The 25,957-nt window shown below is 50.4% G+C and overlaps 2 protein-coding genes across 2 annotated transcripts; both read right to left on the bottom strand.

The window, feature by feature from the left end:
- Positions 1 to 756: 756 nt before the first annotated feature.
- Positions 757 to 17,825, bottom strand: c5 (complement component 5). Its single transcript, XM_077562391.1, has 44 exons — positions 17,600 to 17,825; positions 15,617 to 15,746; positions 15,452 to 15,517; positions 15,069 to 15,222; positions 14,918 to 14,988; positions 14,551 to 14,648; positions 14,397 to 14,479; positions 14,096 to 14,186; positions 13,893 to 14,001; positions 13,642 to 13,774; positions 13,283 to 13,398; positions 12,262 to 12,450; positions 11,028 to 11,219; positions 10,753 to 10,965; positions 10,423 to 10,506; positions 9,236 to 9,310; positions 9,047 to 9,173; positions 8,892 to 8,957; positions 8,620 to 8,820; positions 7,994 to 8,078; positions 7,846 to 7,928; positions 7,348 to 7,487; positions 6,886 to 7,116; positions 6,751 to 6,811; positions 5,663 to 5,752; positions 5,087 to 5,299; positions 4,936 to 5,011; positions 4,714 to 4,873; positions 4,507 to 4,611; positions 4,246 to 4,417; positions 4,031 to 4,155; positions 3,884 to 3,964; positions 3,659 to 3,811; positions 3,256 to 3,318; positions 3,103 to 3,193; positions 2,985 to 3,024; positions 2,745 to 2,847; positions 2,601 to 2,675; positions 2,422 to 2,527; positions 2,146 to 2,229; positions 1,974 to 2,063; positions 1,814 to 1,906; positions 1,482 to 1,620; positions 757 to 1,357 (listed from the first exon to the last, which is right to left on the bottom strand). Exons 1-44 carry the CDS (start codon positions 17,671 to 17,673, stop codon positions 1,219 to 1,221), a joined length of 5,070 nt encoding a protein of 1,689 aa, XP_077418517.1. The 5' UTR covers positions 17,674 to 17,825; the 3' UTR covers positions 757 to 1,218.
- Positions 17,826 to 18,363: 538 nt separating this feature from the next.
- On the bottom strand, positions 18,364 to 25,254 carry LOC144049120 (PR domain zinc finger protein 12-like). Its single transcript, XM_077561769.1, has 6 exons — positions 24,917 to 25,254; positions 23,194 to 23,259; positions 21,943 to 22,067; positions 21,409 to 21,564; positions 21,221 to 21,335; positions 18,364 to 20,189 (listed from the first exon to the last, which is right to left on the bottom strand). The coding sequence occupies exons 1-6, from the start codon at positions 25,167 to 25,169 to the stop codon at positions 19,702 to 19,704; spliced, it is 1,203 nt and encodes a 400-aa protein (XP_077417895.1). The 5' UTR covers positions 25,170 to 25,254; the 3' UTR covers positions 18,364 to 19,701.
- Between the last annotated feature and the right edge of the window lie 703 nt (positions 25,255 to 25,957).

The following is a 25,957-nucleotide window of genomic DNA, read 5'->3' as shown; positions in this document are numbered from 1 at the left end:
ATAGACTGGCCCGACGATTTTATGCTGAAAAGTCCCACACAGGAAAATTGGGTCTCACTAATGGAGATAAAAAAAAAATAACTGTGCGTAAATGAAAACCTAATTGACATAAATGACAATTGTTAAGAATTGTGTTGGACTTAAAAGTTAAATGGAAGTAAAGTGTTGTTGGTCAGTGAGTGATTCTTTCACACACTGCTAGGCAGGGGTGCCAAATCTATGGACCGGGGGGGCATTTGTGGCCCACCATCCATTTTTAAGCGGTGAGCAGCGTATACTAAATATGACGTTTGCTGCTAATTATTTCCTTTTATATGCTGTAGATCCTTTCTAAATATGAAGATCTATAAATCCAACTATTTACAACTAAACATTTCTCTTCACAACACCGGATTGAATAAAGAATTTCCTCTGCTGTCTGCTGAGTCAAGGTCCAAATTGTGAGCATGTGAAAGTTGTTTTTAGCAGAAGAGCTTTGGCGAATCACGTGGCTCTTCGTCTTCTCCAACTGAATATTTGCAGCGAATCGAACCTTCGCTAGTCAACGTTCTTCTCCGTGTAGTTGCCACGGAGGACGGCATTAGCGCACACTCGCTAGCTTTCCGCGCCCTTAAGCTTCTGCGCACGTGCTACTTGTTGGTGGCTTTTCTTTTCTTTTTTCTTTTGTTTGTTTCAAGCATGGCGTCATACAATTATGATCACGCAATGCGTGCTGTTAAAAAGACATAAAATAATAATTCAATGCCAATCATGTCATTTCCTGTATGTTGTCGATGTTTTTATTCAGTGAAAGTGATTTCATCATCATGTCGTCAGCCATGTCGTGATTTAGCCAAGATGTCATTCATGAAGTCCCGATTTTGTCACGCCGTCATCATGACGTCGGATGATTTCACAGCGTTTGTGTTTGTGGATGTGTGATGTCATCATTACGGCTCGACATGATTTGTGGTGTCAGGCTAATGTTACGATGTCATTTCATGTGACAAATGTGTCATCCGTGTTGATTTGATGGCGTCGTGATTGTCAAGAAATCATGATGAAGCCACGGCAACGTCATCGTCTCACCACGTCGTCGTGACGACGTCCTGTTGATTTCATGATAATCATCTCATGCTGATTTCTTGATCTCACTGTGTCGTATCCGTGAGATCATAATCACGTCAAGGTGATGTCACGATACGGCCGTTGACGTGCTGACCCGACGGCGACATCACGTCAGGCCTCGGCACAGCCGTCGAGCTGCAGGTCCAACGCGTACTCGTCCATGCTGGCGCTTTGCGCTGAGCAGCTGGGATCTCCACAACGGGCGGGCCAAGGCTCCAAGGTGGCGTCGGCGTCCAGGGGGAGGCGGAACCTGAGGGGCACGACGGCACGGTGAGAGGCGGACGCCCGGGAGCCGAGGCGGGCGGCCGGGAGCCGAGGCGGGCGCCTGGGAACCGAGGCGGGCGGCCGGGAGCTGAGAGGGGCGGCGCACTCACCTGGAGGCGTGGCCTACTCGCACCTGGGACCCGCTGGATCCCATCAGCAGGTACTGCTGGTCCAGCTCCACGTGGACCCGGGTGCACGTCACCTTCTTGATGAGCTCCACCTCCGAGCCGGGAGCCAACGCCGCAAAAGCTAAAAAACGGCACGTGAAGCGCACACACAACAACATGGCCGCCATAGGATGATCTTCCAGTGGAATTATCATTGACTCAATGAGATCACTTTTTGCGGCTTTACTAATTGTTTGGATCTCTAAGCTCTCATTTTATTGAGGTTTTCATTTGATTGTCTCTTGTGTTGCCATCGAGTCTCTGGGTCGGATTACCTGGGTCCGCGTTCTTCAGAACTTCCCGCAGGCTGACTGTGAAGGTCTCAAAGTCTCCTTCTGCTCGCCAAGACTTGACTTGCAGTTTGTAAGCTGCAAAGGCCAAGCGGCGGCGCGTTGAGGTGGCGCCGCGGACAATCGGACATTGGCGCCTTCTCACCGTATTTGATGTGAGGCTGACACGTTTCCTGGAGGCGTTTGGCGGGAGTCAAGCTCAAGTCAGCGTTGGTTCTGACGGTCGCACACGCAGCTTGAAAAAACACAACCCAAAAACGTGCCGGATGAAACAACAGCCGGCGGACGGACGGGCAAGCAACCAGACGTCGCGTCACCTGTCATGCACTGGCACTGGTCAGCCACACAGAGGCGCTGCAGCTTCTGCTCCTTGTCCGAGAAGGTTTTGCTACACAAACTTCCTGTACAAGAAGAAGAACGCGCACGCGTTGACGGCCGCGTAACTTGAGCACGTTCGTTTGCATCGCAGCAAGCTAGGAGGAGAACTCCGAACATCACAACGACACGCCGCCTCAACAGAGCACAAAACAAGGCCAGCCAGGACGTCCTGGTCTACAACTTCGAGCCTCCGCCAGGTGGACTTTTGCTCTCACCTTTGTCCTGAGGCTCATAAAGCGTCAGCAGGAAGTCGGTGGCTCCGCCCACCTTGAATGCAGTGCGGATGCGAAAGCCGAGGCACAAAAACACGTCCGACGGAACCTGAACGCCAGACAAGAAGTCATCAGGGGTTGTGCGCGTTTTCCTGGGGGGGGGGGTCGGGTCAGGTCCTCACCGAGTCCATCTGGATGACGACCGCGGTGCCCTGCAGCTCGTAGTGCGAGATGACGGGCTCCATGGCGTCTCGGAACTGCAACACGTCAGCATCTTGTCCTTTCTTCTGATGGCGAGCTAACGCCTGACGAGGGGCGGGACTCACCTGTCGCAGGTCTTCCAGGTGTGCCTCCACGCCGGTTGGCAGCTGGATCTTCATCACCGTCGTGGTGGACTCGGTCGCCAGCTCGTTGGGAGGAGGCTTGTACCTGCAGGTGGGAAAAGGTTTTGGCCAACGCTGCGTAATTCAAACGAGACTAAAAGCGAGACTTAGTGTCAAAATTCCAAACGGCATCTTTAGCATGCGTATTTGTTAGCACAGAAGCTAGCAGCTCATTTGGCTTACTTGGCACACGTGGTGAGGTGCCGTTCACGCATGAGGGCACCTGAGGAGGAATGAAGAAGAAGAGGCAACATTAAGGGCGAACCCGCAGGCAGAAGGGCGGCCATTTTGTTTGTCTTACTGTCCTCGCCGTCTGCGCCGGCCATCTTGATGCTAAGCTCGAAGTTACAATTACGGGAGGACGGCGTGGTCTGGTAGTAAGCCGTCTTCATCTGGCAAACAAAATGTCAGCATCCAAGTGCATTGTGGGTTGATTTGGTGAAGCCACGCCCACCTTGACACTTGACACGCCCGTCCCGTAGCCCGTGGAAACGGTGACGTCATCGTTCTTCATGATCTGACAGCAAAGACAACAACTTACAAAACACGAGAACCGTACGTTTGCTTTCTTCCTGTGGTTGGCGGCCAAAATGGCGGCACAGGAAAAAAAGCAGTTTGACGTCTTTAGCCGTCAATGGCAGTGAATGAGTTACGACTGTCGAGCTCCTCTCCAATCTGCACATTGGCATGTGATCTCTCAACTTTCCCGCCGGGATCGGGTCCGCAAGGTCTGGTTTATGATTCCGTCCCTCTTGTGACGTCTTTGGAGGGTCTCGCGTTGCCACTGAATTTCTCGTCTCCAAGTGAATCAATAGGCTTGTTACTGATGATGGTCAGCCCAAGCACCTCCCCCTCACCTGGATGGGCGTGGCCACTGGCCGCCTGGGCCCAAGCTGGACCCGAGCCAGCGTCTCTTTGTGCACGTAGCCCACGTTGATGTCCAGGTGGAGCGCGGCACGCGGGACCCTCCGGCCGTACTCGGTCAAAGCTTCCAGAGTCAAAACCGTGGCCTGATTGACAGGAAGTAGAAAAGGTCAAACAGGAAGCAGACTAAAGGTCGCCTCCAGATGACGTTGCGCTACCTGCACCGAGTGGAATCCTCGTCCGTAGTGCTGATCTTGGGTCAGCCAGGACACGATGGGTTTGGCGTACGGGATCCGACCCTTCAAACAGGAAGTCGGTCAGCATCGTCGCAGCCAAAGCAGAGACAGCCAATCAGAGAGCGGCACCTTCAGCAGCGCGCTGAGCAGCACGTACGCCGTCGTCTCCAGCGCCAGGCCGGCGGATTGGTCGGGTCGGAGCCGATCCGATGCCGTGTCGGACTCCTCCCAGTACCTGAGCACGACCGGTTGTCCTACACGCACGCACGCGCGCACGTGAGCGCACTTGCACAGGTAAGCAGGCATGCGCACTTGCACAGGTAAGCAGGCATGCGCACTCGCACCTTGCTGCCTGGCCAGCGTCTCCAGGCTGTTGAAGAGCGCCACGCTGATGGCGTGGTTGGGATCGTAAAGCGTCAGGGCGTACGTGGCCAGCGCCCGCACGTACACGCTCTTCACGCTCTTGGCATGCTGGGAAATGTAGTTGGCGGCGGACCTCATGCTGTCGTCGTGGAACTGAAGGGAGAAACCGGAGCGCGGCGCCGGAGCCGTCATTGGCCGTCGAGAGCAGGAAGAGGACAACAAAAAAAAAAAGGAGGCGTCACCTTCAGTTGCAGGATGCGTTCTCTGATGCCGCTTGCCCGACGCAGCGCGATGAGGACCAGCGACGTCAGGTACAGCGAGCGCTCCATTGGCTCCGCCCCCTCGGCCTGCAGCCAATCACACCAAAAGGCAGATTTGTTTTCCTCTTCTTTTTCTTCCCCCACTGATTTGCAAGGCACGGAATCAGGCGTGTCGTGCTCAAGACTTGCCATGAATTTGCTGCCTCTGAAGGCGGACGAGTCTGAGAAGGAGCCATCGGCGTTCTGAGCGTTCCGGATCAGCCAGGACACAGATTGGGCCAGAACTTGGCGGTCAACCTGGCACACGGGGTCCACGGAAGCCAAGGTCCCGACCGCCGCCGCCGTCAGCCTGATGGCGGCATGTTCAAGTCACCTGTGTGTGTGCGTGTGCGTGCGCGCGCGTGTTCTGACCAGGTGCTGCCTTCCCTCCTGGTCCACATGCTGTAACCGGAATCGCCGCGTCGGAAGGACGAGATGCTGACCAGTCCTGGACGGGCACCAAAGACCACGTTTTTCATTCCTCATGCAAACAAACGTGACGGAATGCGCTGACAAAGACAACCTTCTTTGATTTTCTGTCTTATGTGGGCCGAGTTCTTCCGCATGTCTCCGTCCAGGGAATCCCAGGTCCTGGTGGCCTCCAAGAACTGGTACACCAAGGCCAGGGGGAGGACCCGGCCCAGCTCGGCCTCCAGCGAGCCACTGGGAAGGTTGAGCAGCTGTCGGAGGCCTTCGGGGTCCAGGACCACCGCCAGGAAATCTCCCAGAACTTCACCTGCATGGGACCCACATTCACGGCTGCTTGGCAACAACCCTCAAACTTGAGACTTTTGACGGCAGAGAAACAAAATGCGGGCCGTACCGGGTCAAGGTTGGGGAATCCGGGTCCAGAAAGTCCAAACCCTGAAAGACTTTGGTGCTCCTTTACCTGCCATTTGAGTATTATTAGCACCTGCGGCGAATGTCAAACTGTGGCAGGCTTTGGACTTTCTGGACCTGCCGGATTCCCCGACCCTGGTCGCAGGGACTACTTGGGACCGACCGGGGAATGCCTCGCTACGTCCCAATTGGAACTAGAAGAGGTCGGGAAGCGAAGTGTGGACTTTCCAAGCGGGAGCCGCAAGTGAAAAGATCTCACCGTGGATGGTCAGCATTCTTTCCACATCGGTGTTGGGAACCACGTTGGCGGGCGGACGGTTTTTCAGCACCACCGTCATCTTCTCGGAACCTGCAACCGAGATGCCGGCACGTCATCAGCCAATCGCAACACTGCGCTCGCTTTTCACGCTTGGACGCTAGAGGATACTTTGAAAAGTACGTGACGTCGTTTGGAGTTTGTGCTGACAGAAAGAAGCAAAACGTTCACAAAACGTTCACAAAACGTTCACAAAATGTTCACAAAACGTTCACAAAATGTTCACAAAACGTTCACATTGCGTCCATGTTGGAATGAGGCAGGATCATGAAATGCGGGAAAATCGGAATTGTTTTTTTATTTTTAAATATAAATATATTCACGGGTTCATAGAATGTCGAACGGGAACGGACAAAGAATTTCAAAAACCAAAATCGACCATTTTGATGAAGGTAAGTGTTATCGTAAGACGGTAAAGCTGCTTTTAGCGTAATGCAATTGTGACGTGTGCCTCGCGAGTCGTGGCTCGCTCAGGCTAAAAATAGATCTGGTGGTCAAGATTTTGACATCCCTCCAAATCCCCTCCTTAAGGTCTCTATTTTCATTCCCCAGCAGCCCAAAAGTCCGAGAATAAGCGATGAATGAAATATGTTGTGGTTGTTTTTGGGCTAGCGCTTGTAGCTAGCGCGGTCGTGGAAACGAGCTAACTTGCTTTAATAATGATTCACATCGAATTCACAAATGATAAACGCACATAGCGACCAATAAAAGACGAAAGTACAGAAGAGGCAAGAACGTCCACGTTTTGGGATCGAGCTCGTGCGCGATCGTCCGACATCGTGCGACATCGACGCGTGTTCAACGCGTTACGCTAAATCTTCCGCATGCGTCTTTACGCGAGTAACGTTGGACGAAGCTGAGTTGACAATCGTCAATAAGAAAAGAACATTCGTCTGAGCGGGCTGGAAAGTTAAGCCACCGACGTGTGGGTGCGACTCTCGATCCCGTGACGTCAATGAACGGGATCTTTAAGGCGACGGACCGAGAAGCACCCGCAAGTCGGCATGAGGTCAAGGTGAAAAGGTCGCTACCGTAGAGTCCCTGCGGGTCCAAAATGCCTCCGGAAGAATCTTCCATCCTCACTCCTTCGGGCTGCCGACGACCAATCAGCCGTTAGTCACACAGTCACCTTTGACCTTGGACGCCGGCGTGTGGCCGCTGCCTACCACCACTCGCAGATTTTTCTCCAGGACGTCCTGCGTTCCCCGACTGTCCGTCTTCAGGGTGAAGGTCAGCTTATGTTCGCCGGCCTCCAGCCCCATCAGGGTGAAGGTCACCTTGGCCGCACCCTTCGCCGGCAGCAGGCTCCATTGGCAGACGCTGGAACGAAGCCCCGCCCCCGCAGGCTCCGACTTCAGCAGACACACCTGCGGCCCGGCCGTCAGCGTCACGCAGAACTGGGGAACAAACGGCGCTGATTTCAGCGGCGCGGGGGCTGACGGGAACGGGAACGGGAGCGGGAGCGCGCCTCGGACGGGAACGGGAGCGGGAACGGGAGCGGGAGCGCGCCTCTGACGGGAACGGGAGCGGGAGTGCGCCTGTGACGGGAACGGGAGCGGGAGCGCGCCTGTGACGGGAACGGGAGCGGGAGCGCCTCTGACGGGAACGGGAGCGGGAGCGCGCCTTACCGTCACGCTATCCGCCTGCTGGTTGTACACGGAACCGCTCAGCTCCAGCTGCTCGCCGCGGATCACCTGGTAGGGAAGCGGCACGTCCACGCTGAGCGGCAGCCGCACCGACACGCGCGCAGTATCCGACACGCACATACCTGCGTGCGAGAGAAGATAGGGAGGGGGGGGAGAAAGGAAGGAAGGAAAGCAGGAAGGAAGGAAGGAAAGCAGGAAGGAAGGAAGGAAAGCAGGAAGGAAGGAAGGAAAGCAGGAAGGAAGGAAGGAAAGCAGGAAGGAAGGAAGGAAAGCAGGAAGGAAGGAAGGAAGGAAGGAAAGCAGGAAGGAAGGAAGGAAAGCAGGAAGGAAGGAAGGAAAGCAGGAAGGAAGGAAGGAAAGCAGGAAGGAAAGCAGGAAGGAAGGAAGGAAAGCAGGAAGGAAGGAAGGAAAGCAGGAAGGAAGGAAGGAAAGCAGGAAGGAAGGAAGGAAGGAAAGCGGGAAGGAAGGAAGGATCCTCACCGTCCCTGAACATTCCGATGGCCTTCAATTCCCACGTGGTGAGCGAGTCGGGAAGTGTCCTGCTGATGGAAATCTCACTTCCACTGAAAACACAACAAAAATGTTAGCAAAGTCAAAGAAGATTTTTGTTGTTGTCAATCCATTTTACGTGATGGGCTTGGTCTCCCACAGCCAACTCTCGGGGAAGAAGGTCCTGACGAGAGACGGCGCTGCATCAAAGTCCGCTCCCAAGCCTAAAACACACACGCACGCACACGCACACACACGCACACACACGCACACACGCCTGGTCTGTCTGCTGTGTTTTTGGGTGTCGTGAAATGCAACTTGACGTCTTTGGCGCTTTTGCAGCTTTCAAGGCCCTCAAAGCGTTTTTCACTTTGAATCCTCATTCGGCTTCACACAATCAGGATTTTTGGGGCCAATCACGATCACCAATCAGCGAGTTACAAAAGATTTCCAATCATCAGCTGACGCCGCCCCCCCCTCCCCCCCAGCCGAACGATCGAGTCATCCATTTGAGTTGTGGGAATGTTCTTCCCCTAGATGGCATGAGTGTTTCATGTTGGATATTCAGAGCATTGAAATTCCCAACGCCTTTGGAAATTGTATTTCCTGCTTCGTTAATGAGCGGCGGAAAGCGAATAGCTGAAATAGTGAAGCTTGCGATTCTCAGCGCCAAACTGGCGCCACACTTCAAATCAAATCAAATCCTTTTGATTGGCGCCAGCCGGCACGGAAAAGCGACAGCCGAGGTCGAGCGAGGCTACTGACCGCGGCGGGCCAGGATGAGGTTCCGGTCGTGGTCCAGGTGCCGCTGGGCGAAGCGGCAGCAGTCGCTGAAGGCCTGGCGACATTGCCGGCGATCCAGCATCCGGCGGAAGCTCTGCTCGGCGAACTGCTGGCAGCTGACGCTGGTGGGGACGTACTTCATGCCGTGCTCGCAACACGGCTTCAGACGTCCGAAGGTGGCGGCTGCACGCGCACACGGACGGCGCTCAGCAACAAGAAGCGCCGCCACTCGGACCTGGTCGGCGCGTCTTTACCTTTGTCTCGCTTCATCTGCTCCGTCAGCGCCCGTTTGCCTCGCACGGCGGCCGTGCACGCCGCGCCTGCACACGCACACGCACACGCACACGCACACAAGCCACTCCTCTCTACTTGCTGTCCGCTTTGGAACTCGCCGGCGCCGTTGACTGACCGGCAGGTGGCGGCTGCGCGTTGGCGTTGGTGATGAAGGTGAGGCCGGCCAATCCGAAGACGTCGGCCGCGTCTTTGCCGCCGCCCCCTCCGCAGCCGAGGTCGCTTCGCTCGATGTGACGCAGCACCTGAAGACATCCCGTTAGCGACATCGCCAGCGCGCCTTCCCGGTGAGCTGCCTGCCGGTTACCATGGTGACGGGGTCTCGATGGTTGGGGTACAGGTGGCGGAGGGCCGAGTCCACGGCGGAGAACGCCACCAGCCCCTGAGCCGGCACAGACGGAAGTCAGCAAAAGGGTTTTCAAACAACGCAATGAAGATTGGACTTGAATGAATCCATTTTCAGCGAACGGTCCGACGTTCCTTTCAAGGCCAGCACACATTTTTTCTTTCTTTGGCTTATGGACTTCGAATCTGCGGCAAAAAATGGTTTGTTTTTTGGGTGTTGTTGTCGTTGAAGGATTTGGTGCGAGTTTTGTGGCCCAACTCGAGTGCGCTGGTTTTGGAACATCTTCTGGCCACGCCCATCACAACGCCAAACAGGGTTGATCTCAAATGACGTCGCTTTGACAAAATAAGCGTAGGACGCACGCGTGCGCGCCATTTTGGAAGCGAAGGACGTCCCAGGTGCCAAATTTCAACACGTTTCAATCGACAAACGCACTTTGGAGCAGCTTCAACGCTGGCTGACGTGCCGAGACCTCAAAGTGGGTGGAAGAAAGCCGTTTTCGGAGGAAGGTCAGATTTATGGTATGATGGTTGCTGCCACTCGGGTGCGATCGAGATGACTGCTAATATCGTGTTTCATTAAACACATTAAAGTCACGATTTTCATTCAAGATTTTCAGCCTACCTTCGGGCTCTTCTGTGGTTACTTTTGTTAAAGTGGCGTGACACAGCGACCGCTCACATCTTAGCGACGCTAGCATGTTGTAGCAGGCAGCTAGCGAGGCTAACGCTAAACGCTAAACATACCCGCAATCGATTGGTTCTGGGTTTTCAGCTGCCGGCCCATTTCCACCCACGAAATGTAGAGAGCACATTTGGGGGTCCTTTTTGGCGTAAATCGTAATCGTACACGCTGGAACCCAGCGGACGGAGACGTTCCTCTGGAAACGCCCTTCATTCGATCCCGGTCACAACATCAGCGGCGGAGGTTTGTTGTAACCACGTCTGTTACGTAGATGATGGTGAAATAGCGAGTCCGTTCACACGTTGACAAGCCTCGTACCAAAACGCTGGCCTCGCCTGCCTGCGTTTCTTGTCCGAAAATCAACTGGCCACGCCCCCATGCGCTGTTCTACAAATTGTAGTTTGAGCATAATTGTAAACTGCCCGATTGCAAAAACACAATTTGTTCACATTTTCACAAATGACCTTTCCACTCTTATGATTGGTTGTGACGTCCAGCTGGAACTTTTCCTTTGGCTTGTAGTCCCGCCTCTTATGTGACAGCTCAGTCTGCAAACACACATAAAAACACTTGCAACAGACGAGAGGTGCCAAATTCGGGTCCAGAAAGTAAAAACCCTGCCACAGTGTGGCTTTAGCTTTAGCTTTAGCTAGCACGAGGAGCTCAAGCCAAAGTGTGGGCGGCTTTTTACTTTCTGAACCCGAATTTGGCAACCCTGCAACAGGCACAAAACACATGCACACTCCTGGCCAAAAATCGTTGGTGCGTGTGCGTGCGCGTGCCCGGCGTCCCACCTGGAGTCCGTTGACGCAGGCACCGGTGACTTTAAGCCGCAGCGAGTCGGCCACCAGCTCGGACGCGCCCTCGCCATGCAGGATGTAGTAAACCAGCACGCGCACGGACGGCACCGTGGCGTCCGTCACCGGGAAGCTCAGCTGATGCTGGTGGTTGGTGCTGCCGGCAAAATGGCGGCTGCCGAAGTGGACCACCTTACCTTTGGACAACACCTGAGACGCGACGCGGGTTAGCGCCAAAGCGAGATGCGGACGGAGGGGCGGGGCCTTCTCACCAGGAAGTTGAGCATGTCGGCGGGCGTGGACGAGTACACCTTGATGTTGGCGACGCGGCCCACCTGGAGCGCCTGGCCGGACAGCGGCGGGTCGATGTACAGGTAGCGGCGGTTTGGAGACGCGTACGCCACCGCCGCGAGAACTAGACGAGCCTGACTTGCGGCCGGGAGGGACGGGTCCGACGTCTCCAACTGGGACAGAAGGAAAAAAACGGCTTCAAAGCACATTTGGAGCCGGAAACGAGCAGCGTCAGAACTTGAATTCACGTGAATAACAGAATCGGCTGTATTGTGTCACGGTTGGCTTAACTTGTGGGGAGGCCGAGGTCGGGGGGGACAAAACCTGGCAATGACAATGGACCCACACAGAGTGGACAAACACCACAGACTCAGGCCCCGCCCACACCAAAGTCCGTTTCACTTTTTTAGCGTTCAGGCCGTTTGTCCACATGATGGCGCCGTTTCGGAGCTTGCAACTTTTGAAAGCGGGCTCCAGAGTGGACCGATTTCCAAACGCGGGACACAACTCGATGACGACGCATCGTTGCAGATTGAATTGACTGCGCGTGAACCGTCAGTCTGTCAACAACAATGGCGGATCGCCGCGTCGTAATTGTTTTGCTTGCCCTCCTTAGCTTGCGTCTGCTTTTGCAGCAAAGTATTTTGCTTCTTTCCTCTCACGTTCAACAAGCGGCGTTGAACGTGAATCAGCCGCCATTGCCGCTTCTGCCGTGTTTGTCGTCTTCATGTTGTTTTGATACCAACCGTCTTTTCTGTAGATTGCAATAAAGTTAGAGAAAAAAAAGTGTCGGTCTTCTTGGCTGATTCTTCTTCTCCGCTTTCCGTGAACTCCCTGTGGCTGCGCTGCAGCGCCCCTGCAGACTTGGCATGTACATTACAGCCGCTAAACGTCCTCAGCGTCTTCTTTTGGACACGCGCAAGTCTTGAAAGAACTTAAGAACAAGTTGACGATGAATGACTAAAATATCCACAGACTTACAAAGTGGACTTTCTAGATTGAAAGTAGGTCAATGTTAATTGCCGGTTAATAACATATTAATAACTGTTTATTAGCGTGTTAATAATGGCTTGATGGTAGAATACGTTAGCGTGCACGTTAGCATGAGCGAGCGCTCGGACAAAAACGCGTGATTAACAACAGCTCAAATTGTTGATGAGCGATGAGCGGTTGCTAGCACGTTAGCAGCATGTTGACGGTCAGCGCGTACGTTACCGTGAGCGAGGCTTTGGTGGCCGTGCCGGGCGTGTTGCAGACAAAGATGGCCACGCCTTCCGATTGGCTGCGGGTGTGCTCGGGGCACACTTTGATGTCCAGTTCGCCGTTAGCGCTCCACACCTGCTGCTGGGACACGCGCATCGCAACCTGGCTCACCGCCTTCTCCAGGTGGTCCGTCACCAGAACCTGCCGCCGCCGCCGCCGCCGCCGCCGCACACGCGCACACGCGTACACGCCCACGGGGGAACAAGGTGAGACAGTGAAATTGTGCCTTTGGGGAACGACAGGCGCTCCCATGCCAACTGGATGCTGAGTGAGTGAGTGAGTCCATAAGTATGACAGTGAGTGAGTGAATGAATGAATGAAAACATTAATGAATGAAGGCAATCAGTGAATTTGTGAATAATTTGAGTGAGTGAGTGAGTGACAAATTGAACGAGTGAGTCAGTAAGTATGACACAGAGTGAGTGAATAAGTGAATGAATGAAAAATGAATGAATTTATAAATTTGTGAATAATTTGCAAGAATTAAACTAATTATTAAAATCAATTAAACAAGTGAGTTAGAGTAAGTTGCAAAGAACTGAGTGAGTGAGTGAGTGAGTGAGTGAGTGAGTGAGTGAGTGAGTGGTAAATTGAATAAATGCATCCATAAGTGTGACAGTGAGTGAGTGAATAAGTAAATGAATGAAAAAAATAATGAATGAAGGCAGTGATTTTATGAATAGTTTGAGTCAGTGACAAATTGAACGAGTGAGTCAATAATATGACACTGAGTGAGTGAATGAATGAAAATAAATAGAGGTAGTGAGCGAATTTGTGAATAACTAGTGAGTGAGGAATTAAACAAGTGAGCAAGTGAGACGGCAAAGAAGTGAATGAGTAAGTCAATTAGTGTGAGTGAATAAAGGAGTAAATAAGTGAGTGGATGAGAGTGAAGAATTGAATGAATGCGTGAAAGAATAAATAAGCGAGTGAGTTTGCAAGTGAGTGAATGAGTGAGTGAGGTGGGCATCACCTGGACGTTGTACGGAAGTCCCGGTTTGATGAAAGGGGGCGTGGACACCAGAGTCAAAGTGTAAGGCGATATGACGAACTTCACAGCTGAAAACTCCGCCTCCTGGCTGATGCCACCTTGGGGGGAGGGGGGAGGGGGGAGCAGGAAGTGAGTGTGTGCGCGCGGGTTTATATCACATCACGGAGACCGTTTTCGGAGTCTTCGGAGGGGCTCGAGAATGCATCACGTCAATGACATGTCCCCACGATGATACAAAGACAAGTGTGTGCGTGTGTGTGTGCGTGTGTGTGTGCGTGTGTGTGCGTGTGTCTGTGCGTGCGCGTGCGCGTGCGCGTGCGTGTGCGTGTATTTCGCTGTACCATTTTGCTCCTGGAGCAGCACAGCAATGTACAAGAAGTTCCCAACCAGAGCGTGAAGATCTTTGGGTCCATCATGCTTGGACAAAACCTCGGCCATGTTCACGCACACGTCCGCCTCGCCCGATGACGACAACTGAACACATGAACACGTTCACAACCAAAACTCAACCGCGAGAGCCGCGAGAGCAACTCCAAGAAGAAGTTGCAGAAGTTGCAGAAGTTGCAGAAGTTGCAGAAGTTGCAGATCCGACCGTCTCTCTGGTCACGAAGTTTGGGATGATGACGGGAAGTTCCTTCTGGCTGACGTAGCCGAAGCGCACGAGGAGTTCCGCCAAAGACACCGGAGCGCCGTGAAGGTACCTGACAGCAAGACCAGGAAGGAGCACAGGGTCAAGGTGGGCCTGAGGATGGGGGGGGGGGGGGGGGGGGCTTGGGGGGGGGGGGCTTTCCTTACCTGGCCTCCACTTTGAAGCAGAAACGCTGAAAGTTCCCAAAGCTGATGTAGTTGACTTGAGGCTGGACCACAATGGAAAAACTGGGAAGAACTGACAAGACAAACATCAGGAAAGACCTGGACCAGGACCTTAACATGCAGCAGAACCTGGACCAGAGCAAGGACCGGGACCAGACACCAAAGACTATGTCCTGGACCTCAAACTGGGCCATAGACCTGGACTCATGCCGGGGACCAGGACCATAGACCTCGTCCTTAACCTGCATCAGGACCATAGTCCATGGGCCAGACCTTATCTCACCATATTCTCGAATCTCAAAATGTGTTGCGGCTTTGGTGCTGAAGTGGTCCGAATACGAGGCTTCGATGGACCAGATTCCCAACCTGGAACGGCATCAGAAGATCGGACCTGAGAAGCCCTGGAAAGATCTTGGTTCTGCTGGACGGGTCAGTACTTTGGCCTGATGGGGATCTTGAAGGGGTCCCTCATGGACGGGATCCCGTTGTTTAAGTCCAGGATCTCCTGCACGTCCACAGTCTGATGATCGGGATCCTGGTGGACGACCAAAAACAACAACAACAAGACTTTCCAAGTCGCTCGCTGAGTGAAGGAGTGAAGGAGCTGGAGAATGAGTGAGAGGGTGAGGAAAGAGTGCATGAATGGCTTAGTGAGTGAAGGTGTGAATGGAGGAGGGAGCAAAAGAATGGATGAATGAGTGAGATGAGTGAGAGCAAAGTGAATGTATAGGATGGGATGAAGAGTGAATGGATGAAAACGCGAGTGAACGTGTTGAAGTCAATTTGTGAGAAGGCCACGCCCACCTTAAAGGTGAGGAAGACGCTGCGATTGGCCGGATGAAGTTCCTGGTTCAGCGAAAACGCGCGCACTTTCACTGCAAAGACACACACAGGAAGTGATGTCACGGGACAGGAAGTAGCTGCCGGCTTCCTGTCCCGGGGCGCAGCGGCTCACCGCTCTGCGTGGGCGTGTACAGAGGTTTGTCGGTCTGGATGAACAGGAAGCCGTTTTGCCGGCTGACCGGTAGCGACACGTGCCGGTTGATCTGCGCCGATTGGACGTGAAGGATCACGTGAGTCCGACTCTTGTCCAGCTGGCCTGACGAGATCTGCAGACAAGAAGAAGTTTGGGCGCTCGGGAACGACGTTTCCCGACGATTCCCGACGATTCCCGACGATTCCCGACGATTCCCGACGATTCCCAACGAATCCATTGGGAGCTTCCATTTTGTCACTCGTTCACTTGCGGTCCCGTTTGGCCACCGAGTCAACAATCTCAAGCAAGTGCAAGAACTTGCGTGGCGGCGTTTTGGCGCTCCGTGAGCAGACCTCGCTCACCTTCACGGAGGCCGCGGCCTGATGCTGGTTTTCGCCGTTGAGGGTCACCAGCTGACGGGACAAAACCTGCAAGACAAACGTAAAGTCAATTGAGCGAGTGAGCGCGCAACTTTGCCCACCAGCGGAAATTAGTGAGCAAAGGTGAGAACCAGTGAGCGAAGGAACCTGGTGGTCCGGCGCCATGGAGGTCTTGATGAAGACGTAGACCCGGACTTCTTCCGTCAAGCCAAACATCTGCACCAGGACCGTCTCCAGCGCGTCCACGTGCAACAGCTTGGGGGCGCTCACCAGATACCTGAGGGAAAGGGGCAGAGACTAGACAGGGCTCAGCTCTCATTGGCTCATGGCCTGGTGATGTCATCGGCAGGTGTGCATTGTGACAAAACAAGCCACTTTACACTCTGATAACGAACGTTCTTTCCACAACATCAACAGGAAGCGAAGCAACATGTTAGCAAAGCAACTGTTAGCATGATTGCAATTTGCATCTTAGCGTGCACGACACACTGAGAATAATACATCAAATCCAAAAAGATTTGATCTTGTATTTCCTGTCACAAGCATGAAACAATGTGAAAAGATTAGCGTGCTAGGCTAACACACACACACAAGAAAACAAGACAAGAGCGCTTGAGTTGCAAGAAGGGACTCGTCGTTTGCAGGTGCGCAAGTCAGACGCTTGACCTGAAGCTGACCTTAGCCGTCTTTAGCCGTCTTCAGCCGTCCTTAGCCATCTTTCGCCGTCTTTAGCTGTCTTTAACCGTCTTTAGCAGTCTTCAGCCGTCTTTAGCAATCTTCAGCCGTCTTTAGCCATCTTTAGCCGTCTTCAGCTGTCCTTAGCAATCTTTCGCCGTCTTTAGCTGTCTTTAACCGTCTTTAGCAGTCTTCAGCCGTCTTTAGCAATCTTCAGCCGTCTTTAGCCATCTTTCGCCGTCTTTAGCCATCTTTCGCCGTCTTTAGCTGTCTTTAACCGTCTTTAGCTGTCTTTAACCGTCTTTAGCAGTCTTCAGCCGTCTTTAGCAATCTTCAGCCGTCTTTAGCCATCTTTAGCCGTCTTCAGCTGTCCTTAGCAATCTTTCGCCGTCTTTAGCTGTCTTTAACCGTCTTTAGCAGTCTTCAGCCGTCTTTAGCAATCTTCAGCCGTCTTTAGCCATCTTTCGCCGTCTTTAGCCATCTTTCGCCGTCTTTAGCTGTCTTTAACCGTCTTTAGCTGTCTTTAACCGTCTTTAGCAGTCTTCAGCCGTCTTTAGCAATCTTCAGCCGTCTTTAGCCATCTTTAGCCGTCTTCAGCTGTCCTTAGCAATCTTTCGCCGTCTTTAGCTGTCTTTAACCGTCTTTAGCAGTCTTCAGCCGTCTTTAGCAATCTTCAGCCGTCTTTAGCCATCTTTCGCCGTCTTTAGCCATCTTTCGCCGTCTTTAGCTGTCTTTAACCGTCTTTAGCTGTCTTTAACCGTCTTTAGCAGTCTTCAGCCGTCTTTAGCAATCTTCAGCCGTCTTTAGCCATCTTTAGCCGTCTTCAGCTGTCCTTAGCAATCTTTCGCCGTCTTTAGCTGTCTTTCGCCGTCTTTAGCAGTCTTCAGCCGTCTTTAGCAATCTTTAGCCGTCTTCAGCTGTCTTTAGCCATCCTTAGCAGTCTTTAGCGACTTTAGCTGTCTTTAGCATTATGCTAGAAGTGAATTTGAATGGGCTGCTACGGTGGCCCTCAAGTGCAAAATGCAACAACAAAAAAGAAGATGAAACAAAAACACAAAATAACTGAACAAAAAGGTCATTCAAAAAACAGAAAGTTCATCATTTGTGATTTGCTATTTTTGTTTTGTTTTTTGCTTTTGTGTTGATTTAATTTTTTTGCTTCATTTTTTTGTTTTGTCTTTTTAAACTTGTATTTGTGATGACCTTCTTGTTTTTTGTTGAGTTATTTGTTTTTGTGTTTTTTAATTTGACGTTGTTTTTGCATTTGGCACTTTGCCGCCATTTGCGAGCGTCGCTAGCCTAACCTGAGTTGCGCGCGCACACACGCCTTTTTCTTCGACAAAATGTATTCGACAAAAGCCTTTTTCTTCGACAAAAACAAACATGACAAAACCAAATTTAAACATGAAAACGATTTCAAAGTGCATTCAAGTTTTAGAAATGAAATGAACTCACGTTGTGGCCTGCTGAGCGCTCGTCGTCGTCCTACACACGCAACACACAAACAAAAGCAGCACACACGCCTTCATGCTGCACACGCACACGCACACAAAATATCCTCCAAAGTCTTTTGAGTCGTCGTCGACGACACAAAAGTCAAAATTGAGCCGCTTGATTGACGCGCTGGACTTTTAACAGCGCGCCTACGCACACACACTGGAACTTCCTGTGTGTGTGTGTGTGCACTTCTTGTTGTGTGTCCAAAGGTGACTTGGCCCACTTGTTGATTTTGGACTCATTTTGCGCAACTTATTGATTGTGAACTCGCTAACATTAGCATGCTAGCTGCTTGTCATACAGAGAGCAGCAGAGGCCAAAGTCGAAGGCGCGAGCGGGCATCAAACGTCGGCGGGGGGGCAAATCGGGCTTTGGGGTCCATCCCAATTTGGCCCGTCGGTGACACGGAACACCTGAAATGGTAGCAAATGATGCGATTGTGCTGAAAAGCCTAATATGACCCATACATTGATTTTCAGGGCTGCCAAGTGCTAAAGTGCTAAAATCGATACCAAAGAGCTAATATCGAATCCTGTGCATGTATTTATTTCTTTTGGTTTCTCGTCCCTGGCGCAATTATGCTTCATTTGAGCTTTTCCAACATGTATTGAATGTCTTTAGCAGTCTTTAGTTTTCTTAAGCAGTCTTTAGCCGTCTTTAGGCATCTTTAGCATTGTGCAAGAAGTGGACTTGAAGGGGCCGCTACGGTGGCCCTGAAGTGCCCCCTGGTGGCTGATGTTGCTTTGAGAGCAGAAAAGTGACAGCAACTTTTGAAGATGATGACGACATTGTCACTATTTCCGTCAAGGATATCACATGATAGCACATTTAAGATGCCAACAAGCAAGTTTAATTTGCCAAAAACAAACAAACAATAAAAAAAAACATGTTATTTAATAGGAAAAATGATTGAAAAATGTCATGATATTTTATAAAAGTACTTGGTATCGCTATGTCTATTTTTTGACAAGAAAATAGTTCATGGCAAAGAAAAATGGAGATCGCAGCCAAAAATGAGAGAAAAGCAGCCGTCAGGCCAAAGTTGACCAAAATTGTCCTCGCCAGCGTAAACCTTTTGTGTCACTCGCAAGCAGTTCTCGTTTGCGTACGTGTTGGACTCGACTTTGCGAGCGTAACGTTTGAGCAAGTCAAGGGGACGCCTCCCGGCCCCGCCCTCCCAAACATGTCAACATTTGCGTTTTGACACGTTTGTTAAATGAAGAGAAAATATTTCAAAATGTCAACCGTGTTTTTCCGGGCGCTGTCCCGGTTTGTGAGGATCCCGCCGAAGCGCCGACGGTGTCCAATCACAGCGGAGCTATTTTTAGAAGCGGCCCGCAGGCGAGCGACCTCGTTTGTTGGGTCCTCCGGGCCACCATGTTGACGAGCGCTGCTTCAGAATGTGGCCTGCCTGCGCTTGGAAATTTTCCAGGTTATTACAACAAGCTAGCAGGCTTGCTAACACTCGTGTGCTCTCTTTTGTCCAACAGAAACTCAGTCTATTGTATTAGCATGTTAGCATGTTATGACAACAAGCTAGAGTGATTGTTAACTCTGGCATGCTAGCTTTTTGCTATACAAACTGCCATCAGAAGTTGTTATGAATGTTAAAAAAATGTTAGCATAAGAAGTTAGTGGGCATGCTGATATCATGGCGCTAACTTTTTGACATGCAGGGAGCAGCAGAAGGTGGAGTTGAACCCACTTTATTAGTCTATAGATGATATTTAGCATACATGACACATTGAGAATACTGGTACATAAAATCCCAAAAGAGATTTGTTATGAGCATGCAGCAATGTGAAAAGATTAGCATGCTAACTGGTGCTAACTTTTTCACGGCTGCCGTACAAACGCTAATAGAGACAGCGCGCTAGCGGAGGAAAGGAGCCGACCTGTCCTGTCTCAAGCTACATGGTGAAAAAAACAAAATAGAACATTAGCATGCTAGGCTAACGCACAGAGCCGCTGCTACGCTAACACTTGAGGCCGCAAAGGCCAACTTCCTGCGTGTGCTTGGACACAAGGCTTTTGCTGACTTTGGCGCGCTAACGTGCCGTCTACAGCACCATGGTGGGAATGTGGTGGAGCAGGGAAGCGGGATGCGGCGGAGGGGAATGCTGCTCGCGCACCAGCAGCAGCGCCCTTCCGGGACCGGCGGCTCCGGCGGCTCCGGCGGCTCCGACGGCTCCGGCGCCCGCGGCCGGGCGGTGCCTGGCGCTCTTCTGGTGGGCGCGCAGACCGGCCAGCTGCGAGTACGCCGACTGGCACACGTGGCACTTGTAGGGCCGCTCGCCCGTGTGCAGACGCACGTGGTTGCGCAGCGTGGACGACTGGCTGAAGCGCCGGTTGCAGAAGCGGCACACGAAGGGCTTGTCCAGCGTGTGGATGCGCATGTGCGAGCGCAGGTTGCTGCGAGAGTTGAAGCCGCGGTGGCAGATGACGCAGCGCATGCGGCCCGGGCCCCCCGGGCCCCCCGAGCCCCCCGAGCCCGACGAGCCCGACGACCCCGAGGACGACGTCGAGCCTTCGCAGCCGTGGAAATCGTCTAAAGGGCAACAGGTAGACAACAAAACGCACGCGTGGGACATTAGACGCCATTCCCAAGTGTTTGAGTCATGCTAGCAGACAAACTAGCATGCTCGGCTAACCAGAGCCATTGAAAGAGAGAGTTTCAGCGGGCTGACAAGATGGCGTCCATATGTCATGTGACCAGCAGTTAAAGATTGCTCAACGGCTGGTCACATGACATATGGACGCCATCTTGTCAGCCCGCTGAAACCCAGTTGGCCAAACTCTCTTTCAATGGCTCTGTGGCAAACATGCCAATGCGATCATGCTAGTGCTAACATAATCATGCCAATAAACACGCTAATGTTGTTGAGGTTAGCAGCACATTTTGTGAGCATTCTTTCATTTGAACGCAATATCAGCGAGAAGTCGCAAGTGTGCTGTGCTGCTAGCATCCCTTTTTTCACCCCTTTTCTGCAAATGCTAGCAAACGATATTAGCCACAATTCTGGCACGCTCACGTCAAGCTAGCCGCTACATGTTTCTGTTTAGCAAATTTACTTAGCTATGAAAATATATACCGTTAAAGAGTCACTAATTTGTAATACTGATATGCTAAAAACACTATGATATTGCAACACAAAATAGTCACGCTAATGTTGTTGAGGTTAGCAGCACAACTTTTGTGAGCATTCATTCATTTTAAGGTAATAATGGTGATAAGTCTGCTCATTTCCCTCTTTTCCTTTTCTGCTAATGCTAGCATACGAGCCACAATTGTCGCGCAGTCAAGTCACCAGAGCGGCTCCCGTTAGCGTCTAAGTCAAGCAATAATTTGAATATGAAACACATGCTAATTGCAAATCAAATAATGGCGCTCATTTTTTAAGGTTAGCATCACAACTTGAGCATTTTGTGAGCATCGATGGACGTCATAGAAATTGTGATATCCCTTATTTCTCTTTCGACGCTAACGCTATTATGCTAGCAGCTTCGTCAGACCGCTAGGCTAATGCTAATAAAGGTTTTTTTTTCTCTAATGCTAATGCTATGCTAGTCCTAGCTTACCGCTCTTGCTTTTCTTTGCTTGGTCGTCGTCGCCTCCTGGAATTCCAGGAATTCCCAAGAAGGTGTTGTGAGAATTTCCGTACCAGACCAGCAGCTCCTGGTCCGGGGGGATGGTCTACATCCGGAGCAAGGAAAGGTGGGCTGAGTTGGGAAGGGGCGGAGCCAATCCTGACGTCGACGGCCTTTACCTGCAGCGCCTTGTAGAAGATGGCGGTTCCGAGCTGCACCACTTCCAGGTTCTGCTCGTGTTCGTTGCGCGCGCATTTGATGTACGTCATCCAGCTGCGTTGCTCCTCCTGACTGGCGTCCACGAAGAAGCGTACGCCGCCGTCGCCGTTGAACACCTGACGCACGCACGCGCGCGCGCACACGCCAGCGTCATTTCAAGGTGGCGCTCGCGCCGCTTGCTAACCTTCTAACAAGCCATCACGCACGCGCATGCCTTTTCAGGGACAGGAAACAAACTGCATTTTTCTTTCTTCTTTTTCTTTTTGCACATACAAACAAACATGGCCGCCCAGGCGGGGAAGCGAACCCGCGCCAACCTGCATCGTACACACTCCCGCCTTCACGTGACTGTCACATGACGTCACATCCGCAGACAGACGCCGGATATTGGAACCTGAATCCAGTCTGAAAACTATTGGCTTATGATAAGGTCTTAATCTACTCATTACAATTCATGCGTGCGTGCGTGCGTGCGTGCGTGCGTGCGTGTATACCTCCCACATGAGGTTGTTGTTCTTGTCAAAGTCGACGTGCTGCGGCGAAACCAGACGACCCGTGAACGGACCCATCTCGGTTCCCGCCTTGATCCAAGTCTTCGAGAAGATTCCCAGACCTTCTCCTGCGCACGCACGCGCGCACACACATACGCGCGCAAACACACACACACACACACACACACACACACGCACACACACACACGCTTTTAATAGTCCAGAAAAAAAAGAGAATATTCCAAACAAATTAGAATTTTACAAGATTACGAACAGTTTTTCCCAATCTCCCTTTCAACATGCATTTATTTATTTATTTGGGATGCGGTGAGGGGGGGGGGGGGGGCGTTTTTCATGAAACCACAATTAAATTAAAAAATATAGAAAATGATGTATTTTTTTCCTATAATTGCGTTACTCCAATTTCTGATTGAAGATTTTATTCAATGGAAACAAGTTCGATGTGTGTGTGTGTGTGGATGGGGGGGGGGGGTCAACAACCCCGCGCTGAAGATTTTTTTTAAATTCAAGGTCAATCAAATGACAGCTTTTTTTTTTGTTCACTTTGCAACTTGTCTTGCTTTCAACTTTTTCACTTTCGCGTTCGCCTTCATTTTCACTTGGCAACTTTTATCCAATATTTCTTGACTAACTTTGACGTGCAACTTTTTAGTTTTTTTCGTATTTGAGGGCAGCCGCCAACCTTCAAAATGCTGATGCAAAAAATTATTTCAATTCTCCTTTTGTCTTGTACCTTTTTTTCTCTCTCAAAGTTATAAATGGTGACATTTTGGAGTGTTTTCTTGCTGGCCAAATGGAAGGACGAGTTTTGGTTGTGAAGAATTCTTCCTGCCTCCAAACCTCTTGTAAAAACGTCGTTGTTTTTTTGTTGTTGCAATTTTGTGCAAATGTTCAAAGATAATATGAGCCCCCCAAAACACACTTCTGTTTAATCTTTTTTTTAAATAAATAATTCAAAGCGGCAATAATAATAATTCAAAAATGTCCTCAGTTTTTGTTCGATTGACTTTTGCTGAGGCTTTTTGCTGTTTTGTTAAAAAAGCTTAATTGGTTTGATCTTGACGGCGCGTGCACGTGCAACCGCGGCAGCCTTCCACGCACGTGCACTAATGTATTTTGATTGCATTCCTTTCTTTTAAATCTTCATCTTGCGAATTTCGATCATTCCACGTACAAAAGAAGACAAATAAAGATTTGGTGGGAATGCGTGCAGGGAAACAGTTTTTTTTTTACCTGGAACAGAACTTTGCGCGATGATCACCTCGCTGGGGAGAACCAAGCTGGACAACTTCTGAACCTCTGCGCGCGCGCACACACACACACACACACAGACACACACTTTTTAATTTGAATCGTTGTGCACCTTCAATTTCAAGTAGACGAAGGATGGAAAGGAAATTTCCAAAGTGAAAATTCCAGTCTCGCAATTCGCCTCCGACGGGAAAAAGAAAACGAAAAGGAAGGAAACGTAATCTCGTTTCAAGTCGCTCGCATGGAAAGAAAACAAATGAAAACAAAACAATTTCACACGGAAATCTCATTTTCAAAAAGAGACGAAAAAAGACAATTAAAAAAAAGTGCGTGTGCCGGCAATCAAGCGCTGTGACGAATTGTCTGTAGAATTTACAGGCAATGACTGGCAAAAAAAAGTTGCAAAATCTCAGTACATGACTGCATTTGTTATTATTATTTTTTAAGTATTTACTGTATATAAATTACAGTTACTTACTTTGACAGCAATTCCCTCTAATCTAATTTGCAAGCGGAATTTACCGGCAATTTACATAATGTTGTCAAATGCATGCATCCATTTTCTTAACCGCTTATTCCTCAAAAGGCTCGCTGGAGCCTATCCCAGCTGGCAATCACACCGGTGGACAATTTGGAGCGTTCAATGAAGCGGCCAAGGACGTCTTCGGAATGTGGGAGGAGACCGGAAGACCCGGAGAAAAGCCACGCAGCACGCAAGGCCAAAGCCGGGATTCGAACTCACGCCCTCAGGGACGTGCGAAGCAGTCAACCTCCGTGCCGGCCTTGACGTCAAATCAAATGAGCTCTCCGCATGTTTATCGGAGAAATTCTTTGTCAAAAGCTTCTTCTTGTCTTCGCTCCGGTGACAAAACAGCTTCCGTTATTTGCTCCGTGAGAGATTGGCGCCAAAATCCAACAATCTTGACAGTATTTACCTGTCATGCAAAACCTACTTGCTTTAAAATATATATTCTTTGAGCGCTCATTATACAGCAAATGATTGCACTTTGTTTTACCCACAATGCATTGCTGTGTACAGTTAAATACTGTAAAATTAAAAAACAAGAAAATGCTGTCCTTTTTTTCTGTAGATTTGACAGACTTTTGTTACAACGAGGCGCCAAAAGGCCGCGCGGGTTTTTGGCCCTAAAAAAAATGAATTCTTGGAAAAGAAATGATCATAAACACCACCGCATTTTCAAACCAACGAAATGCAAATGAAATGACATTTGCATAAATTAAAACATTATTAAATGATCGTTTAAAAAATGCGCAAAAGATGTTTTGGTGCAATATTTCACAAAGGCCAACATTAGCAAGGTTCCAAATGTCATGATCAAAAAATAATAATACAAATTTCAGGGAGCATTAATTGCGTTAAAGTATAAGATGAATTTGAATTTTTAAAGATGAATTTTCCTGTCATCATCAAGTTTGAAATGTTCATGCAAACATTTCAAGATGGATCAAAACATTTGGAAAAGAAAGAAAGATTTCAAAGGTTATTCAAAAGACTCCTCAAATGATATCAAATTCGCTTTTTCATAACGACGTTCATTTCCATTGACAATTATTCAAAAACTTGCTAATGCGTGTTTTTTTGTTTTTTTTTTATGTCTCGATGGAAACAGAAGATGGAAGGAAACTAAACGTTGACCTCATCATCATCATCATCATCATCATCATCATCATCAGGTGGACCGACCTCCGGAGAAGGATTGCGCCAGCACCTCCGCGGTGAAGGCGGTTCTGGGGCCCGCACCCGCCACCGCGACGGCGGCCTCGTGCGTCACCTGCTGCTCGCCGTGCACGCGCCTCCAGCGCCCGTACAGAAAACTGTGCACCACGTCCGACGTGATCACTTCCGATAGGACGGCGGGCGCGGGCGCGGGAGGCCGAGGCGGACACCACTTCCGGCCCGCCGCCGGTGGCGAAGAGGCGGGAAGCACCGAACCCATGGCGGGAAGGCAAGAAACGCCAAAGAAAGAAAGAAAGAAAAAAAGAAGGGATTTTTGCTGCTATTTGGTCGAGTTGGGAATCCAACAAGTTGAAGAGAAGGAGAAGCAAATGAAGCGCGAGCCCGACACGCGCCACCTTTTATACAAGTGAGTGCGCGCGTGAGTGCCAGCAGGGAGAGGGAGGGGGGGGGGGGGTTGTGCGCGCGCGTGGGCCGCAATTTCTGAGTAGATGTGCAGCTGAAAGGACGCGTGTGTGTTTGCGGTGTTGATCATAATAATAATTTGAAAAAAGATGTTTGAATGCGAGCGTGCAAGTGAACTTTGGTTTTGCTGAGGTCCGAGTCGTCCACGTGGACTGAAAATGACGTCATCGTTTTGTAATAATTGGGTGAAAATGTGATCTGAAATAGGCGGGATGAGAATAATGATTGCATGTGTTGATTGGCACGATACAGCCTTTGTTGAGTTGCGAATTGTGGAACTTAATAAGAAGAAGAAAATGAAGAATGACGGAATACATCGAGGCCAAACTGGAACGATTTTGGATCGGGATCAATCGGAGACGCCAATTCCAGTGCAGTTTCATTTTCAATATTCTTTGAATCATCATCACAAGTTCAAACCAGTTTTTTTGGTTTTTCTGTCTTGTCGCTAAAAAAGAAAGACTTCAAGTCACTGCAGAGTCCGATGAATCTAAATCTTATCTATAAAATATGTCATTTAAAAACAGATTGATTCTTGTCACGTTGGCTTGTCAGCAGATGATTTTGACAATTTTGGAATAATTG

This window comes from Vanacampus margaritifer, chromosome 3, assembly GCF_051991255.1.
Source record: "Vanacampus margaritifer isolate UIUO_Vmar chromosome 3, RoL_Vmar_1.0, whole genome shotgun sequence".
Lineage (NCBI taxonomy): Eukaryota > Metazoa > Chordata > Actinopteri > Syngnathiformes > Syngnathidae > Vanacampus > Vanacampus margaritifer.
Note: the sequence above shows the minus strand (reverse complement) of the source record. Positions and strands in the feature narration are given on the sequence as shown.

Coding starts and splice junctions, on each gene's coding strand:
- c5 (XM_077562391.1), bottom strand. CDS start 17,673: ATGAAGGCGTGTGTGCTGCTTTTGTTTGTGTGTTGCGTGTGTAGGACG. Junction 15,518..15,616: donor CCATGGCGCCGGACCACCAG/GTTCCTTCGCTC, acceptor TTTGTCTTGCAG/GTTTTGTCCCGTCAGCTGGT. Junction 8,958..9,046: donor CGCGCAGCCGCCACCTGCCG/GTCAGTCAACGG, acceptor GTGCGTGTGCAG/GCGCGGCGTGCACGGCCGCC.
- LOC144049120 (XM_077561769.1), bottom strand. CDS start 25,169: ATGGGTTCGGTGCTTCCCGCCTCTTCGCCACCGGCGGCGGGCCGGAAG. Junction 23,260..24,916: donor GGCGCAATCCTTCTCCGGAG/GTCGGTCCACCT, acceptor GCGCGCGCGCAG/AGGTTCAGAAGTTGTCCAGC. Junction 21,336..21,408: donor TCTTCTACAAGGCGCTGCAG/GTAAAGGCCGTC, acceptor CTCCGGATGTAG/ACCATCCCCCCGGACCAGGA.